Source organism: Montipora foliosa, chromosome 2 (genome assembly GCF_036669935.1).
Source record: "Montipora foliosa isolate CH-2021 chromosome 2, ASM3666993v2, whole genome shotgun sequence".
Taxonomy (NCBI): Eukaryota; Metazoa; Cnidaria; class Anthozoa; order Scleractinia; family Acroporidae; genus Montipora; species Montipora foliosa.
In genome coordinates, this window is record NC_090870.1 from 56,614,802 (window position 1) to 56,634,801 (window position 20,000).

The window sequence follows — 20,000 nt, forward strand, 5'->3', positions numbered from 1 at the left end:
AAGTGGTCACCAACCGCCTAAAACACGTATGTTGTGTAACATGAAACAAGATATGAAAGTTATGAAAAACAAATCATGATAATGTAAAATTTTGCAATAAAAATGTTAATGTAGTAGAGAAGAATTATGTTAAAGCACAAAAGTATCTTACAATGAAGAGGAAGCTCGCGCTTTATTGGTTTATCGTGTTCGTTACCATGACGACACCTATATCCTCACATGTGAAAGATAAAAATGATATGTTCACTGCGCGCTGAGGATAGGATTTTTTAGTAAGAGGAGAAAACCTGGTATTTCATCAGTATCTATATAATAAATATCGTTTATACACTTCCTAGCAGTCAGTTTAATTCGAAACGAGATCATGAGTACATTTCGTGATTTATAGGTACGAGTGATGTTTTGAAAGTTCTCAAAATTGCACGAGCCGTAGGCGAGTACAATTTGAGAACTTTCAAAACATCACTCGTGACCATAAATCATGAAATGCACAAGCAAGTTCAAGCGATTTCTTACTTATTATATACTCAACAAAATCACTCCATCGCTTTGTTTCCATAGCAACTTCCGTATTGCACTCTATAACCTCTTTAGCAATCTATAACCTATTCAAACTTATGTAACATTCATTATCCCGCGCGATGACGTATTAGGCATTATTTAAACTGATGAAATTATCCGAGGTGGTCAGTTCGCGCAGTGTCGATGAATACGGGTCAGGAAGATTCTGTGGCGGCACGGCCTGCTGACGTTCCTTCGGCTGAGTTGCTGGAGGCCGTGCTACCTTTAAAGCCCCAACCAGTGCAGGTTCCGCAAGCTATTCAAGGTGAGGCCCAAGTTCCTGCGTCCACGACCTCTGATCAAGGAACTTCTGTTAGGCAAAGTGGTGGGGCGTCAAGTTCGGTTCCTTCTACGGCGGAGCCGTTACAAGTTTGTGTATGTCGTACTTGTGTTTGTGAAGTTAGCAATGGGGCAGTTTTGGTATTGCATACTAGATGTCGAGTTTCTTTTCTTTGCGGGTTGTCGTTTATGCGTGGCAGTCATTTTTTGTTCTCCTCATGCTATTCCATCCTTCATCCTGTTCCATCTACAGTCTTTAAGGGTTTCTTTAAAGTGTTACTTCCAACTATAAGAAAGATTGTCAGCATGTCATTATCTTCAGCTACTAAGGTAAAATCGCTCAAGACTGCTGTTGTGTTTCCTCGCAGCTTAAAGAAGCCTGATCTTGACCACGATCAGTTCTCTAATTTTCGACCAATATCAAATCCAAGCCTTATCTGCAAGATCATCGAGAAGGCCCTGGCCGTTCAAGTCACCAACTACATAGTGAACTACCACGTGGATGAGATGATTCAATCTGCGTATAAAGTCTTCCATTCAACAGAAAGTGCTCTGGTTAAGGTTCAGAACGATATCTTACACGCTGTTGATAACAATGATTCTATAGTACTGCTCTTGTTAGTCCTATCAGCAGCCTTGGACACAATTGATCACTCCATACTGCTGTCAAGACTTGCACTAAGATTTGGTGTAAATGGTCAAGTGATCGATTGGATTGATGGTAAGTCATACAAAGCACGAATACTAAGTCAACTATACGTCAATTGCCGCGTAGTGTACCGCAGGGTTCGGTACTACGGCCACTCTTGTACGTTCTATATACAGCACAAATCGCTGATATAATCAAGTCGTACGATCTACAATATCACTTATATGCAGATGACACAAATTTATGTCTCTTTCTCTTCTCAGTAACAACAAGACCTCTGTTTGATTAAGTCTAAATTAGAAGTATGTGTTAAACACATTGCTTCGTGGATGGTTTCGAATGGACTGAAGCTAGAAAAGATTGGTAAATGTGGGTATCTGTGTGAGCCCGATAACATTGAAACGGACATCGAGGTGAACCCAACGAAATTTGAAGTTGGGTATCGGTGTGTGGCAGTTGACGTGTACGTTGGGTATCTGTGTGAGTCCATGAGATTGGAAGTTGGGTAGCTGTGTGAACCCATGATTTTTTGGAGGGGTACCTGTGTCAGTCCAGGAGATTTGAAGATGGGTATCTGTGTGAGCCCAGGTGATTGGGTGATGGGTATCTGCGTGTGCCCATGAGATTTAACGTTGGGTATCCTTGTAAGCCCATGGAATTTGAGGAGGGGTATCTGTGTGAGCCCTTGAGATTTGTGGAAGGGTATTTCTGGAGTGTTAACGTTTTGTGCTGTTATAAAGGTTGCAGTTTGCAAATACAAGCGTTCAACGGGTTAGTACCTTGCCGACTGAGGATATCGTATGGGTTTTCGAAATGTGCGTTAGCTTCTACTTCTTATTCCTGGGTCCTGGAAGATGAGGCTGCAAGTGATTGTCAACGATGGCATCCATTGTTGCTTCGACTTGTCTGGCAGTGGCAGTCATCTTCTTTCGGCCAGGGTCGGAGGGAAGTCGACTTAGTGCAAACTCCCAGCCGTAGCTTACTCGTTTCTGTCTGTTCCGTTTCTTTATAGTTCCATTCGAGAGGGATGGTTGATCTGGAGAGATTTCTTTTTTCCCCTGCCGAGGAGTAGCAATCGGTTGCAGTGAGACATTCCCGTGGGTACGGTCGGACGGAACACCGACGCCAGGTCTAAAGGAGGTGATTGACGTAGGTGTTGTGTTATCAAGCATTCAAAGAGTTTTATCGCTGAAGCATTCGGCTCTTTGTAAGGTGAACTTTTGGGATCCGAATATGTTCGTGGCAGGGAAAATCCATAACCATGTGGAGGTGTGGAATGTGATCATACAGATCATACAAGATAGGGAAACTATTTTGGGTTATATTTCTCGGAGGATTGATGTTCGAAACTTTCTCCGCCCTTTTAAAGGAGTAATTAAGGGTGTTTGTTACGACTCTTCCTCTCCGCATAAGAAGGCCTTCCCGAGCCACCCGTCGTGCAAAGGGTTTGCGAAATTTATTTCGAAAGAGATACAGACCCGCATTCTCTTATGAGCTGTCAATGTTTGGGGTAACGCAGGGGTGAAGGATCCACCTTGGCTAGTCCTGCCTCTTATTGTGGAACCATCGAACCCTCGCTTGTGTGTCGATGCTCGGGATATTTGCTTTGGGGTGAGATTTGAGGATTGGGGAACGTACGGATAAGGAGGCGTGTGAATGGGGATCCAGTCAGTAGCGTTTCGGACCCGGGAGTCTCTGGGGAAGCGAGACAAGGATCACTTATCCCATATCTAAATGCTAATTACGTAAGAGGAAGGCATAATGTACTATTTATGCATTCGTCATTGACCAATCAGAAATGCGATGTTTTGATGAATAAAGGCAGCTAAAGTCTGCGATTACCTTCTGAAAGCTTACACTGCGTTCTTTTTTACTCTGTCGCTAAATGGTGATCTAGAGACAGGGTTAATGTCTTCAACAACGAACCGTTCTTTAGGGAACTTTAGATTCTAGGACGAAGACGAGAACGAGTACGAAATTTGACTGCCCGTTTTTAGCGAAAAGACTTAGAAGATTTATAACCCGGACGATTAATCTTACTCTTTGTTGGCAGTGTAAGTTGCTCAGTTATTCTTATTGCTGGTAACTGAGTCTTTTTGCTGATCGAATAATGCCAAAACTACTACCTTGTTGTTGACTTGTTTTGACACGACAACATTTCTGCAAACTTCGCACTAAAATGACGACGGTATCACGTTTTTTTCCCGCCAAGATGGCGCTGGTTTGCGCGCGCTCACTGTTCTTCTATGAGAAAATCTGGTAATCGTAGTCGTCTTCGTCCTAGAATCTAAAGCTCTCTTTTACCGTAAGCGTGGTAACGGGTTTACTGTAGCGTACAAGAGTTTACCAAACAAGGCACCTTAGCCAAGTCAATGTAACTGTGTTGTAAATCGAGTCCGTTTAGAAGTGCGTTTGGTCTTGTTTCATTTGTTTGTTCGCTTTTTTGTCGGTTTCCTGCCCCACTCTTTACAAGCCTTTGGTAATCGTTTACAAGGCGTACAGATAACAGATTCGTGGCGTGAAGACTTACACAGAGGATCAGTGTTGAGTAAAATTTTTTGTATGGTTTGGGTTAATAGGCCCCATTATTTAGCTTCCTTCCGCAATACAAAAGCGAAATATTTTTAATCATTGAGTGACGTTCATTCCGCACGCTTACTACACAATTCTCTAAAATGCCATAACAAGAAATGTTCACTTACTTTCTGCAGGATACCTGACATCAGCCGTGCTGGAAGTTCGTCTAAGTAAGTCTGCGGAAATTGAGAAATAAATTATCCAAGCTAAAACGTCGGTTTCTTTTCTTTTGAGAGGTCTTTGGTTAGCAACGGACGCTCCTTTTGAGTCAACACTGTTAAGAGGATTTGTTGAGAGGAAGCTGGCCCTAAAATACATGCGAATCAGGTCCCATGAATTAAGTAACGTTTTGAAAAGCTGCAGTGCGTGGTGCCTGTGCCTTAGACGACTATTGCAAATGAAGAGAATTTAGCTCACCATTTGTGTAGAAAGGAAAAAAAACAACGGCTATTACCTGCACCTGTCCCTAAAGGAATCTCAAATACACGTTTCATCTGTGCTGTTGTCCCTCCACGTTCCAAAAAGCTATCACCACGCCCTTCCAGGACAGATGGTGTGATACTTTTTCTGAGGATAGACCACAAATTCCACATTACACCTTATATTTTGCAATAGAAATGTTGTGTCCCCTTGTGCAGTAAATCGCCGAAACTAGAGTTGAGTAAAATATGCAATTTATAGTACGTCGGGTTACACAAGACAAATCATGTAATAAATCTGATCAAGAAAAATCCTTGATCAAGACAACTAGCTCCGTTACTCACCTTCTTAGAGAATCGTACATCCCCTACATTTGAAAAAAAGAGGTAATAATTATTTCTTAGATTGTTTGGATCAGTTGACACATTCTTAAATTAAAACCAAAACAACCAGTGCGAACGGGATATTGTAAAGCGATTTGGTTGTCGAATGAAGCTACATGGCTCATCAGTAATTGGGGTACTTTATTTCTCATTTGTGTTAAACCGCTTCTTCGTCTTTTTATCTAAATATGTTCATTAGTTATTTGTGCCACGCCAATTAAATTGTTAGTTTTGAAGTTGTATCTTTTTAGGAGCAGGAAGCCCGAACAACTCCTTGTGATTTCTCTATGGGCCTTCCTATTGGATTTTTCGTTCGTAACGATAATTTGTTTCTCCATTCTTGATGTTATGAATTTACCCCCAAAATGCACACTGAATTGAACTCCAGCACATAACCAATGCATAATACACATCCAGGCCACAAAATTAAACGTAACATCGGAATATAGTACCTAAACGAAGTTCACAAATCACAGGTCATGGTTTTACCAAAACCAAATCTGAAAAAGGTTTCCAAGGCCTAAACAGACTTTTTCCTGATATTCAAGATTTATCCTCTCAGTAAGCTTAAGACAGAAACGAAAACAAAGTTGCCTCATGGTGACCTGTGACTCATGGTTCGCTTTCGGCACCAACAGTCCTATTTGTCCCCACCTGCAGTTTGAGATATTGTCTATTCTTTTCCATTAGTCTTTCGGATAGTTCACTATACCGCTTTTTCGTGTCTTCCAGCTCCTTCTTATCATCTGCAGAAAAAAAAAGCAAGGGATTGTAGACGAATTCCAAAACTGTAGAAGGTACAGAAATCTGTCTCTTTATATATTTTTTTCGGAGACAACTCAATTTTGTAGTCCTTACTTGATCTCTGAGTTTTCAAAGCTGTGGAGGTTATTTAGGGCAGTTAAGGACGAACAAAGCGCCTTAGCTTCTAAAAAACAAAATAAGTTGTGATTTCATGGCCGGCTACGGGTCTAAGTTTTGAAATCACTAAATGACTGACCGTCCGATAAATTAACGAAAACTAGAATGCTGGCAGGAGTCAAAATTATTGGGATTACTCGCATGTGAATGAGTGAATCAGGGTTAAATTTTTAAAGTAATTGGGCATGCTTACAATAACATACTACTGATATGCACCATTTAAAATAACTTAAAGTTCTTAGTTTCAATAATGAAGATAAATATGATATTTGAAAACAGGCGCTAAGCTTTATCAAAGCAGGCCAGTCACTTACTTTTTTTAGAGCAAAAATAAGAGAGACTGTTCAGACGTGATAATAATCAAAAAGCGTCCATGCGTTGAAACTTCGAACGTAGCAACAACTCAACAATCCAACTCGGATTTAGGTCGGCGTTCCGTAGTCCCCTTCGCATAGGTGGTGGCGTCAATTGAAACTATATTTGCTCGCATACATACAGCGTCTAATTTTACAGTTATAATTAAGGATACAGTTCAGTTCAGTTTGAACTTTGGAAAGAACTTGGTTGTAGTACTGTTCCAGCTGAGTTGCCTTTTCCTTCGCCTTGTTAGCAACGTAGTCTTGATACATTTTCTCCTGGTGGGTCTGAAGAAAGAAACGTCGCAGAGAATAAGTCCATTACCCTGCGCAAAGAGTCGTCTTTAGTCTTGAGGAGGGGGATCTGCTATCATTTTATACGAACAATTTCATCTTAAAATCAGCATTTCAAACCCAATGCGTAAGGTTTGACCAAGCCCCTAAGGCGGCCTTCTGTCCTGTTAAGTCGGACGATCGGTTATACCAAACTAAAGTTTTTCGAACATGTGAACAAAAATTACCGCAGACTTAAAGAATTTTGTGAGCTACCACCGGAAATTCGTTAAAACTTCTTTTTTTCTTAGATAAACTGGCCATGCAGCACAATTTATGTTTTACATTTGTTAATCTCGCCAGGGAAACAGCTGCAGGTCACCACATTAGTCATCTCAATTGTCAAGTAATATGATCGATATCACCCGTACAAATACTCTGATTATGGACTCGGGAGTCTTAGGCCCTGCTTATATGGAGAAAAGTTTTCCCTTGCAAGAGGGTCACCCTCCCAGCCGAGTCAACTTAAGCGAGAATTTATATGAGAAAAGAATTAACCCTTTTGCCCGAGTTAAGAGTTGCCCGCCTCAGTTTCGGTCAGGAGACTGGGAAGACAGCTCTCACGCATGCTCTCGTCATCTTGCCTTGACCGAGACCCGGCTAGGCGAGCCAAAGTGTTTACATGGAAAAAAGTTGGAGGGTGACCCTACCGTCGAAAAAGGCCGGTTGACCTGGCTGGGCGGGTGACCCTTCCAGCAAAGGCATGGGTCGCACTTGGCAAATCTTTGCCGGAATTTGTTTACTTTGCGGTGGAAATCTGTCATCGCGGGCCTTTGCCTAGTGCGACCCCAGGTTTTTCGCTTCGGCAAAAACTTTGCGAATCGGCAAAACATCAAATACACCGTAGTGCTTGGGTGGTGCTGGCAGATTTTCGCAAAGTCGAGTCAAACAATGGGAATCACAGCGGTAACTGTCAACGCTTGTCAGTGTACCATGAAAAACGATGCGCGCGGGAAGTTCAGTTCTAGTTCGCGGTTTAAAATACGGTTAAATGAAGTTCTTGTGACTCGAAGCTGCTGACGAAAAAATTCCTCAGGTACTGATATGTCGTAGTAGTGTAGATCAAACCACGACTGTAACGGGCGGGGAACTGACCAGGCATATGGTGATCGAGCTATCCTTCGTCGACGTTGATGTCTTCCTCTGATCATGGCCGCAGTTAAAACAGTAAAACATTCCTCTGCCCATCGTTCGTATATCAAGCGAAAGACAACAAACTTCTGTAAGTTAAGCTGAATGAACAGAAGGAGAATCACCGTAATAACTATGAGCACTCCTTCTACGGGACGCATACTTGTTTCTTTTTAGACCGCGATTGATATCATGCCTTTCGAAAGCACATTGGTAAACGACGTGGTATCTAGTATCTGGTTACTGACAAATATCTCCCTAGTGCGACCCGCTGTTTCTATCTAAAAGTTTTCCTTTCCGGTTGCGGTTTCAAATTTTTGTGGTTTTTTAGCCGGCAAAGATTAAAACTTTTCCCAAGTGCGACCCATACCAAAGCCAACTAATTTTTTTCTCATGTAAACGGTTCCCGCCAAGGAAACTCCTAATATGGGCAATCACATTACTGCATTTCAAATGACGTCAAAGCGAAACTTTCCAGAAAGTTCCATGGAGAGATGACGTTGTTTGCATCCCTGTTCGCTAAGCCAATGAAAATTCGCGCTCGTTTGTTATTGTTTGATAAGCCAATTAAATGTTTTGCATTTTTGTTTGCGTTCTGTTTTTACATTTATTTTTCATGGTCATATGAAAGTCGCTCTAAGTCACTATCTAACCGTTTCAGTCTGTGACCGCTTGAGCTGCTCACCTAACTGCGATGATCTACCCAGCTTTCACTTAGTGATCTAAATACGGTGTTTGTGACCTCATAAATTATTCATGAATGTCAAAATCATCACATGAAAAGGCGTTTTCTTACTTGGTAAGTCCAGAATGCCAGTGCCCTGGAGCAAATCTCCATGATCACCTCTGGTTTCTGCCCAGCCAGCACCATCTATATAGAATTTTAAAATGCTGTGAATTGCTGACAAAAACATTTAAAATATTCATGTAATTCATTAGTCATAGTCATAGTCACAGTTTATTTACCCACCAGGAGTTTAGGAGTCGTTACTAGTTGAAACACTCTTGTGCAACCATGATATATATATTACCACAGAGGTCAGATCACAACACTGCAAACTCCATGCCCTACTCTTTGCGACAAGTGTGTGGGTTCCTTTATGTCCCAAAGGGTTATGAACATTGATTAGGGTTGTGAGACGGGGCCTACGGTTGATCATCCTTATCCGCAAAGACTAGAAAGTCTAGAACCATTTGCAGATATCATTACAAAGGCAGCAGACCCTGAGTGTCGGTCCGGCAGGAGTCAAACACAAGAGCTCCGCAAGGCAACCCGGTGCTCAACCAACTGAGTCACCGGTGTACAGTGATTCACCTCTGACGGGATGAAGTCCAACTTACAAGTGACCAGCTCCCAGATTTGGCTCAGTTGGTAGAGCAGTGCAGTGCAACAGCACAGTCATCGGTTCAAGCCCCATTCAAGCCCGGAGTTTTTTAAGTCTTTCTTCACAACTGCTTATTTAAGTTGTTGTTTTTAATTTTCAATGACCTCCAATGCAACACTCAGCATTTTAAGTATACTTACTGATTTGAATTGCTCAGATGCTTGCAGATCCACACGAATGACATCAAATTTGGCACTGAGGTTTGTTTCGCCTAGACAGAATAGCAAATTAACTAAGAATTGTACGTCAATCAATTTTAGAGGTTCCCTGGAAGTGAAAATAGCTCTGTGTTGGAAAATGTAAGACCTCAGTAAGTGTCCATGACAATAAGATATGAAAAGTATAGAAGTACCGGTAATTCCTCGCACTTACCTACACAATTTAAGCAACTGTCTCAAATCTTATAGACACCTGAAAAATTCAGGTGGCTTCAACAGCATTTCAACCCATGACCTCTGCAGTGTCTATGCAATTCTCTACCAACTGAGCTATGAAGCCACTGAGTTAGGCTCATGTGTTCCTGTTAGAGGACTCAATGAATGAAATGCCGTAAATGTATATATTTGAAGTGCAAGTAGTCTATTATTTGTTTGATTCCTTGTTTATTTATCAATTTCTCTAATTACACAGTATTCTAAATTGCACCAGAGTACCTATTGCTGTAACTCTTCTGATTGAGTTACACAAGTACTTATTACATTATTTTAATGGGCACATGACTTGGTTAGCGTCTTATCTTCTATCTTATTTCGGGTACCCCGATTTCTGTTTAAAACACTTTGTAAAAGCTCCATCTTTCTTTATTTAGGGTACAAACAAATATTGTTGCTGTCCATACTGGAGCCAGAGTAAGTAATAATCTTTTCCTACTTCCCAATAAGTATTTATCTATGTCTGTTTATCCCCCTCTTTCTCCATTAAAGCAGACTCCAAAGAACTAACAAAAATGCAAATTCTGCAACATCTTTAGAGTATAAATTCAGCATTGTGTGTGATAACATGGAAGTATTCCTAAATTCTTAACTTTATTGCTACTACATTAAAAATACCATTAATTTTCTGTTTTGTTTTTTTTTTTTTCCTGGGGTGTACGAGCAGATGGAATTAGCTAATGCATAATTCAAGTGACATTTTTGTTATTAATCTGCACTTACATGCAGGGCACACAAGACTCTTGTTGAACTCTCTTGTGCCATCCTCATCACAAAAAATATCTTTTTTCAGTGTAAAGGCAACACTACATCTCATATACGTATATACGGTATATACCCTGACAATGCACACCCCAAATAATCATACTTTTTAATTGAATAAATGTTTGAAAGAAAACTTGCCCTGAGTGGGATTTGAACCCACGTGCCCCCATTACTAGTCAGGTGTGATCACCACTACACCACCAGGACAACCATACTGGCAACACAGCCATCAAAGGGGTGATTTACGTGGTCAGGGCGTGGGCCTCCTGGGAAATTTTCTTTCAAGGTGACAAGGTAGGGGAGCCTATAACTCCACTTGAAACCCAACTAAGCATCAATTTAATGATGCACGACCGTAGTCAACTTGGCGGATCACAAGGAAGGATCCTCGAAGGATACAGGCTAATTTTTATTTTCATAGAGTGTAGGAGAGAAACCCTGACAATGCACACCCCAAATAATCATACTTTTTAATTGAATAAATGTTTGAAAGAAAATTTGCCCTGAGCGGGATTTGAACCCACATCCCCCCGTTACTAGTCGGGTGTGATTACCACTACACCACCAGGACAAGGTTCCATGCTGGCAACACAGCCATCAAAGAGGTGATCTACCTGGTCAGGGCGTGGGCCTCCCAGGAAATTTTATGTATATGTATGTGTATGTGTATATGTAGGATGCATGAAGTTTGAATTTCTAAAACTGAAAATCTGGAAAAAATCTGCAAGTAAATTAGTCTGTGTTATGATTCTAATGTTATCTGAGTTTGGAGCAAAGGGTGTTGAGGATGAAGATAATAGGGACCTTTAGTTCGGTGTACGAGGACGACTATATGAATAGGGGTTTTCCGTACAGAACATGCGCAAAAGGTTTGGAGGCCGACATTTTTCGAAATGCACATGATCAGAACGCAAAACGCATACTGGTAGTCGTTCTCCTGCCCCGATCTAAAGGTCCCTAATGATAACGATGATGATGATGATGATGGATATGATTTAGTAGCCGGAGGACAGGAATGGCGGAAATAAAAAGTTTGAGATGAAATATTTTGTGGCTTGGTATTCCCACTGAAATATAAGCTTTTTCTGTAATTCCTACTCACTTTACAGTACAACACAATATTCAACTTAAAAAATTCAATCTTTCTTGTCCATAGTATAATATCCATATTTCAAATGCCCATCCTTTTACATTTGGACACTTTGCCAATGGAACACCTTGTGAAAAGGATACGAGAGCAAGAAGTAACCTGTGGAATTAAAGTGAAGGTTAAAAATGAGTTTTAAATTACCTGAAATTAATAACTAGCATCAATTTAGAATTTTATGCACATTTCCAGTTCTTCCTTACCCAAGCATGTGTGTTCAGCCTTTTTCTGCACTTCCTAAAGTTGCAGAGGAGGTCATTGTCCATATTTTCTGAAGCCAAGTTTAAACTCCTGATCTCATTTAAACTCCTGGGAACTAAGATATACATGGCCCAAGCAGTTAATTTTGCTTGTTCTCTTTCATACAAAACATTACACACTTTGAAGGATACAGTAATTATTGCAATAGGGCAGGGTCCAAAGTGCAAAAGTGTTTGAAACAGGACAAGTGGTGTGCATAGAATTTGCTAACAATAAATAGTCGTAAATCGACTTTAGTCACTTACAGTACGTTATTAGTGCTTACGTGCAAATCAATTCAACTCGAAACTGGACTGCAACAATGAAACTGTTCCTAAACAGAAACCCTATGCCAACTTTTCAGAAGATAACTAGAATTAAAAAAATAAAGCAGGGATGGTCAATTTTTTTCAGGAACATCCCGTTTCCCCTTTGTGTCGTTCATTTGACTTTCCTTGAGACGGATTGAACTGATGTATCAAAGACATCGTTGAGTCATCAAAAGAAAGATGGAGATTTTGGATGATGGACAATTAAGACAAGGGGCAGGGTTATACCTAACAAAAAGAGAAATGAGATTAAGTGTGCCACTGGCACTTTTAGTGGTTTTAAAGGGTCTTTAACTCCAACATGTTGTATTCACGTTTTGAGAAAACGAGGTTGCAGCCATAATACAATCAGCGTTGTGTGGAATGGTAAGAAACCTGATACTTTTAAAAGTACTATTAAAATACCTGTAAATCTTCCGATATCAATGGGAAAGCTATAACTACAGAAAGACCACATAACACTCAAAGAGTTCTAAAAAGTGGCAGAAAGCTCTCAGTTTGTAAGTGAATCTTTCAGTCTACGATCCTATTAATTTGAGATTTTCACCTTACACATCACTGTCAGGTCTGTAAGTGTCTGTCGTTTAAATATCACGAAGATGGGTATGTCAGAGTATCGATACTAAATTACTGCTTGTTTGCTTCACCTACCTATGGAACATTGCCTGTCCTTCTTTGTAAAGCTGACAAGAATTTCATGAGAAAAGCCCAGGCGCAATAATAAAATCTTTCGCTGCAAACTGGCGCATGCTCACAAAGAGGATACTATCCATTGTCTTCTCCATTCCCTCTCGATTTTTCGTGGTAAGCCACTGATCAAAGGAAACGAGGTCTCAAAGTCGGTCTCAATAAATGTTCCTTCTTCGAAGTTTATTTGTTGCTTCTCTTGCTGGATATTGGAGATTATTCCCGAAACGTTTTCTCATGGCTGCAAGTTGGTCAAATGGAGAATATTCATCTGCATTTGTTACCTGCCCCAATGCTGACGTCGCCAAGAAAATAGCAAGGTTGGTTTATTCAGTCATCGATAAACAATACAGTATGGGGCCCAGTTCTCGACCACAAAAAACGTAAACTTGTATTTCTTACCTTGGAATAACCGTAAGGACTTGAAATTTCAAAGACAACTAGCTTCAGCATTCAGTTTACACATTTAAAGCTATCGACTGCTCAACACTGTTTTCTCCCGAGTAATAACGAAAACGGACGCGTCGTTCGTGGGCCCAGTTATCGGCCAGCGCGGCCCAGTTCTCGGCCTCAAAAGATCAGAGTCCGCTCGATTCCACAGAATAACGCTTTATCACCAATTTTTGTTGTTAAGTCAGTAATAAGGCTTGTGTTTGATATTTCGCCCACAAAGTATCCTTAACGAGCTTTGTTTCATGTCAGAAAAGGACGTTGCACACCTAGTTTTTCTCCTAGTTGCTCTATGGCAAGCGAGGCCAAAAAAAGAGTTGAGTATTTCAAAATGGGGTCCGGTAAGCCAGAACTCATAGTTTTAATTCATATCTACTGTCAGAACATGCCACCCCATTACAGCTTTACTTTTACAAATGATTTGATAAGAAAACTCCATACAAAACTATGAGCGCTTTTTAGTGTTGTCGACGGCGAGCAGGGTGGCCGAGAACAGGAGGACGTTTATTACAAATCGATAAATTCGATACTCTATAAAATCGATCGTAATCGATATTTTTCGATACTAATTCATCGATTAATATCGGAAATCGATAATAATCGATAACAGAGTTTTTTGTGATTATCGATTTTGATCGATTTTATCGATTTTCGTAATTACAGTTCGATTTCAATTGATTTTCATCAATTTATATTGAAAATATCGATTTTGCTCAGTGTTGTGCTGATGTAGAAAATTGTTTGTGTGCTTCTTATTGATCACGTGACTTTTTGTTATCACCTGTCTGCTATCGCTAGTAACACGTATCGCCAAAGAAACGGAAATCTGCGGAAATAGCTGGACTCCCGTGTGTATCGGCTAATTAGATATTGATCATAGGCTCGATTTCCGCCGCTCTCTCTCGTGCGATTTACGTTCCTCCCCGAAAAGAGACGGTTGGACTCGTGAACAGCGGCTGGGAATCGAGCTTTTGCAGAAACGAAATTCATTCAGGGATAGGTTTCCGTTGGTGGAGGCACGCCATCTTTTGAGCAGTTCACAGTGTATACATGTTTACACTGATCTAAACAGTGTGTGGTCTTCGCTCGAGCTCCGGGGAGGTTAAAAATTTCCCCAAATGCGAATGGGTTACTGTATCTCAGATTTATGGCCAGGAGCGGAAGAGGATTTACAGTAAGACAAAACCCGTACTTTGGAGTTGACCTATTTTCTCGGCCGAGTAAACCGATATAATCGATAATCTGAGCCAAAATCTTGGGGTTGATCTCTCATACACCAGTCAAGTTATTCTAGCTAATCGATGAACAATTATCGAGTATTATCAAGTAATATTGAGTAATCGATGAGTTTTCGGTGATCGATTTCTATCGATTTGTAACGTCCTGGAATAGGCAAATACGCAAAAGTACCAAGGAAATATTGAGGAGTGAATTTAGGTCAAAGAATAAAATAGGCCAGGAAAAGTTTATATTTAACTGAAAGCTTTATCACTCTACGTTCTTTATGCCAAGAATTGGCTTATTTGGGTCTCCTATACGGATAAAATATAAACTTGAATTAGACCATGTAATTCGAGTAGCCGTAAACAAACACGTTTTCGTGGAAACCAAATTCACCTACCTTCATGTCACCTCGACTTGCTCACAGTATATAGTAGCTGTAAACTCCAAGCTCGGCAGGACGAAAGGCAAGGAATCAAGCTACCTTTGGAAGCAATTGCTTTTTCTTCAGATTCATTTGTGGTGCAAAAAATAAACGTTGAACAAAAAGTGGCCGAGAACTGGGCCCCTTACTGTACAGCTGACAAATTATAGCAGGTCACAGGTCATTGTTGTCACCAATACAGAAAGTATCCTAAACATTCATAAAAGCTAACCTTCGGCCTAATTAGGTCTAAAGAAGAGTTTTAGGCCTAAGGTTAGCTTTTATGATTATTATAAAGGATACTTTCTGTATAGGTAAAACAATGACCCGTCACCTGTGACCTGCGTTTTGTACCCGCTGGGCATAGCGAATACGACGCACAGATGTTCGCAAATGTAGAGACCCAAATTTATGTGTGGGGGCGGGGAGGGTGATCCCTTATGAAATGTGTTTTTTTTTTCTGCAACCTGAGCAGCAAGAACCTATTCATCAGCATTGAATCTAACTTCCCAATCAATTTCAAACGTGTCAGTTTAACCCAGTCTTCGTCTTAGAAACCCTTAGTAATTTCCCCCCCCCCCCCCCCCCCCCAGGAAACGCTGGGCATTTGGTTGTCTTCTCTGCCCAAGGAGTGGGGAATTAGACTTTTGCATGCGTGGGGTGAGGAAAATTGAACCAGAAGTGTCAGGATTTTTCTTTTTCGGGCGCCAAAGTCGCTAACAGCTATAAAACATGTGTTTGTACGAGATGGAAGAGTTTGGAGGAAGAAGGGGCATAACTGTCTTGCACGATTTTAAGAAGCATGGAATTTTGTTCATTTTACATGTATTGAAATAGAAGGTATAAGGGCAAGAGAGTTTACCATACTTCACTTTTATTTTCATACAGAGGGCTTGTACAAAAGAAGATTGCAGCCTGTGTGAATATAATTCCTGGAATTACGTCGGTGTAAGTGCAAAAGGCCTTAAGATCCTGCTTCAGATCATATGTATACATATATAATTTTTTTTACCTTGGAGTTTAACCCACTCACTCCTAAGAGTGGCTCCAATTGACAAGTCAAATTCTGTGCCATATATTAGACAGAGTAACATCTGTAAGCTCACTCTTGGGAGGGAAATGGTGAAAGGGGACAAGTTTTTGAGTGGACCTACATTCTGTGACAAAATTCCTTGGAACAGTACACGAATATACAGATCTGAAGCTCTTGTGGCTTAGTCTCCTCTCACAATGTTGCTTGCACGCGAGTTTCTGAGCCCATAAATGTGGCAAAACAACATTGTGGGATGGCAAGGTACTGCAAAGTGTTTCAACAATGCTGTGTATTGTTTTTCACCCATTCACCCCTAAAGCAGCCCCAATTTATGAGTAAAATCGCCAGCCATTCTGGGACATTAAAACAAAGAGACCTGAACCAGTCAAGCTTGACTTGCCTTTGTTTTAATGTCCCAGTGGGTGAATAATAATGAGCTTGCCCTCCAACGGTGGATTTTGTACCATGTGATCGTTAGTTGCAAAAAGCCTATTGGAGATTGAAGCCTGACAGTGACTCTCAGGAGGGAGTAGGTTAAATGTCATCCATCCCACTAAAGTCCCACTAAATTTGCATGAATTAAAAGGAAAGTGGTGAGTTGACTTTGTGATAAGGGCAATTATTGCATTTCGACATTGGGTTTTATATAGTTGGCTGACTGATCATCCACTATTGGCGACCACCTCCTAAATGGAGACCACTTCCTTGGCTGACAAATCCTGGCATACAAACCATGAATTTACACTTAAAGGGGAAAGGATGGTGGGCACCTGTCACACTAAGAAAAACCGTGGAAAGATTGGGAGTGTATTAAATAAGCCCAATGGCCACCATTTGTAAAGAATTTCTCCAACCTGAAAAAAACACTGCAACATATTAATTGAACATGCAATGTGTGTTGGTTCTAAGCGCATGTGAGATCCCAGGATATCCCCAAGTTTAGTAGGTAATGCCATTGACTAAATGCAATGGATGGAAAACTGCTTCTTGCTGTAAACATTAATTTTTGAAGTGTATAAGTCGTAAAGAGGTAGCAGGTATCATGCAAAAAAGTGGTCTGTAAGTTCTACGCAAGTGTTCAACCTGAGCTCCCATAAGGGGCTGCCTCTAGCATTTAGCCAGATTAGTGCAACAATGCGGTAGTGAAAATATCTACCAAATCACAGGCCACCATCTTCAAGTTGCTGGCTTCTAGTTCTTTAAATAACTCATTCAAAACTCAGCACTTATTACTGAAACAGAACTTCAGATTGTAAGGTACAAGGCAGCTTCAGTGTCTAAACTATCCAAATGAACTTTAAGTTAGTACTTTTCTTATTAATCAGATATACTTGGGAAGGCAAGGTAGAGGAAGATGCAGAAGTTTTAATGGTGAGCAACACATCAGTAAAGTAATTTTATCTTGATTAAATTATTGCTCATGTGCATGGGAAAACTTCACAATTATTAAAGGATAACATCGTCTTCATCCAGGTTTTAACAGCTACGTATCACTACTACAATAATAAGCACATTCATTGTCCACTTTTGTCTTCAAGTCGGAATAATTATGAGGATCGTTATTGATCCTACAGTTTAGTGTAAAATTGTTATTAAGTTGATTATTAATTTTGTCTAAGTAACCCATTGACTCCTGATCTGCCCCACAATAATTAAAATTGTGTGGTGTTGGACAACGTAAAATATATTACCAGTAATCTCACTCCTAAGAGTCAATGGGTTAATTGCTGTAATTCAGATATTATCAGCTCAATTGAGAGACTCTATTGTAGGGCTGCTAGGAATATTTTTAATTTACATATGTACCTAAAGATATGTCATCTCGTCGAGTATTAAACTTTGCAAATTGGATCACAATCTGGTTATATTACAAAGTGGAAATTTTTAAACTATTAAATTTACATTTTTATAAGGCAAATAATAACATTCTTCCAGACTGCCTTTCAAGGAACATCTTCAAAAAGAGAGAAAGTTCTTACTCATTACACGGTCAGAATGTAGCTTCGATCCAGAGATACAATGGCAGATTATTGAGGGACTCAGTTTAGCCTTTTGTGGGTCAGCCCTCTGGAATTTAGTTAACTGTAATGTTAAAATTGACAATTTTACTTTTAAGGAAATCAAAAAACGACTTATTAGTAATTACCAATTGAAAGAATATTTTGAAGACTTTCTCTTCCACAGTTCAACTACCTCCACCTCTCAAAGTAGAGACAGTGATTACGTATATTTTTAGAATTTATAAGGTATTAGATAATGCTTTGTCCTTTAATAGATTAGTATTTTTATATTTAATATTTAACATGTAACGTTCTGTATTTTATATTTAATGTTTAATATGTATCGTATATACGATACACGATAATTAATGTCTTTTATTATTTTTATGTATTTTTAACTAATATTTGTAGGTCTTAGATTAAATACTTGACTGTACACACGACCCTACAAGCTTGGCAGCCTGATCTCTTATCATGTATAAATAAAGGCTTTATGTTTAATAATATGTTAAATTGCCAGAATTCTATGTGCTTAAATTCATGTTCTTTTTCTTTTTTCATGTCAAGACACTGATTGTTATTTGCCCTTTTGTAGATGATAAAAACAAAAACAAACAGACTTGGTGACCTCACTGATTATGTCAGGTATAAAATTAGCATACATGTGCATCACTTTGTATTTCAAATCAAATAGAAATCTACGGTGTAGTTGCTTTTTGGTGTTAATGGTCCAGAAAGGGAAAGGAAGATTGCAGCTTACTGCCCTATGTTTATTCTATATGATAATTTAAAAGTCAATAACTATTATTTACTTTGTGCTGTCTCGTACATAATAACATTGCATTGCAATAAAAATATAAGTGACAACGCCAAGGGGCAGGTACAAGAGTCGCACTGATCATACACTCACCTCCGAGAGAGCAAAAAACGGTTTTGTAAGCCAAACCTATTCGATGCTTGCTGCGATTTCACCAAGGTTAGCCTAAAGATTAGGGCTTGGGTTGATTTTTCAAGGCCTTATCATCATTTTTACATCAATCTGAGGTGAGCGATCCGAGTTGATCCAATCCGACTTTTATACCTGCCTCAACGCAAAGGCAAGGGGAAACATGTGGTTCTAATTACAGTGTAAAACTGAGAACACCTTTCTACATGTACCTCTTTTAACTTTCATGGGGGTCTCTTGCTGTGTATGACTCTTGCTGTGTATGACTCGCTGATACTGTACACTTTTTAATTTGGCCATCATTGAAAAGAGGGAATTTGAAAGTGATAAATAATAATTCTTATCATTACATTTATATCATTTTTAAATTTACCTAGTAAGCATTTTCAAATCCATGCTATAAAAGAAACAGAACTATATTTGGTGGTAATAATTATAGACCTTGTTCATAAATGACACTTGTTTTGTTATTGTTTTGCTACAGTGTATGTGCAAATTAGCCTACCAAGTAGGTGAAATTTTAGCCAAAGGAGGAGACGGCGGAAAGTTTAGACTACCTACCATTAGCCTCATTTTAAAGCTGCAATAATTCTTTTCATTTTACTGTATGATATGGAGACTTGCTATGCTAATTTGCACTTAGACAAAAGAATTATAAATTGACCGTGATTTAATAAGGTCTATAGAATTTGAATTGTTAACCCTTTCACGACCATAAATGCCAATAGACCAATTTCGATATATTAAAATTCAGTCCTAAACAAAAGACATCATCTCGAGGCTATGGGGAATAAATGTAAGGATTTGTATGAGTTTATTCCCCAGAGCCTCGAGATGATGTCTTTTATTTAGGACTGAATTTTAATATATCGAAAGTGGGCTATTGACACTTATAGATTTTACTGTAGACTGTCTAACGCCAGACGATTTTACTCGTCAATGGGGAAGCCGTCGGCGGTGAAAGGGTTAAGGTTCATCCTTTTCAACCAAAAATAAGATCATCACTCCGTCTCCCTAGAATAATTATAGCCCATTATGTCGACTTGGATAAAGGAATAAGCATTGTGGCATTCCTCAAAGTTCCGAACTCATATATAGGCCGCACCCCCAACTTAGAAGCATGATTTTGGAAAAAATAAAAACTCCAAAAAAACACTCTTCTAAAAAAAGTTGGTCGTTTGTTCGCAGATGTTACGGGTAACAATAAACTTGACGAAATCTAATGTAGTGTATTTGCAGCGACATTAATAAGTTAATCGACTCTGAAATACCTTTTAAAAGTTTCTTTTTAATCAATTTTCCTATTCCTTGTGTCTGACAACAGTTGTCTTC

General features: G+C 39.6%; 2 protein-coding genes across 2 annotated transcripts in view; one reads left to right on the plus strand and one right to left on the minus strand.

The window, feature by feature from the left end:
* Nucleotides 1-12,619, minus strand: part of LOC137990989 (E3 ubiquitin-protein ligase CCNB1IP1-like) — a 13,051-nt gene extending 432 nt beyond the window's left edge. Inside the window, exons 1-12 of the mRNA XM_068836119.1 lie at nucleotides 12,559-12,619; nucleotides 11,542-11,654; nucleotides 11,425-11,440; nucleotides 10,150-10,209; nucleotides 9,136-9,206; nucleotides 8,407-8,481; nucleotides 6,320-6,434; nucleotides 5,728-5,748; nucleotides 5,524-5,615; nucleotides 4,831-4,853; nucleotides 4,521-4,633; nucleotides 4,192-4,242 (exon numbers count right to left, since the gene is read on the minus strand). Coding sequence (XP_068692220.1) covers nucleotides 4,192-4,242; nucleotides 4,521-4,633; nucleotides 4,831-4,853; nucleotides 5,524-5,615; nucleotides 5,728-5,748; nucleotides 6,320-6,434; nucleotides 8,407-8,481; nucleotides 9,136-9,206; nucleotides 10,150-10,209; nucleotides 11,425-11,440; nucleotides 11,542-11,604 — 700 coding nt within the window. The 5' untranslated portion in view covers nucleotides 11,605-11,654; nucleotides 12,559-12,619. The remainder of the gene's footprint in view (nucleotides 1-4,191; nucleotides 4,243-4,520; nucleotides 4,634-4,830; nucleotides 4,854-5,523; nucleotides 5,616-5,727; nucleotides 5,749-6,319; nucleotides 6,435-8,406; nucleotides 8,482-9,135; nucleotides 9,207-10,149; nucleotides 10,210-11,424; nucleotides 11,441-11,541; nucleotides 11,655-12,558) is intronic.
* A 99-nt stretch (nucleotides 12,620-12,718) lies between these two features.
* Nucleotides 12,719-20,000, plus strand: part of LOC137993648 (protein CutA homolog) — a 12,590-nt gene continuing 5,308 nt past the window's right edge. The window contains exons 1-4 of the mRNA XM_068839614.1: nucleotides 12,719-12,914; nucleotides 15,578-15,637; nucleotides 17,048-17,093; nucleotides 18,318-18,367. Coding sequence (XP_068695715.1) covers nucleotides 12,760-12,914; nucleotides 15,578-15,637; nucleotides 17,048-17,093; nucleotides 18,318-18,367 — 311 coding nt within the window. The 5' untranslated portion in view covers nucleotides 12,719-12,759. The remainder of the gene's footprint in view (nucleotides 12,915-15,577; nucleotides 15,638-17,047; nucleotides 17,094-18,317; nucleotides 18,368-20,000) is intronic.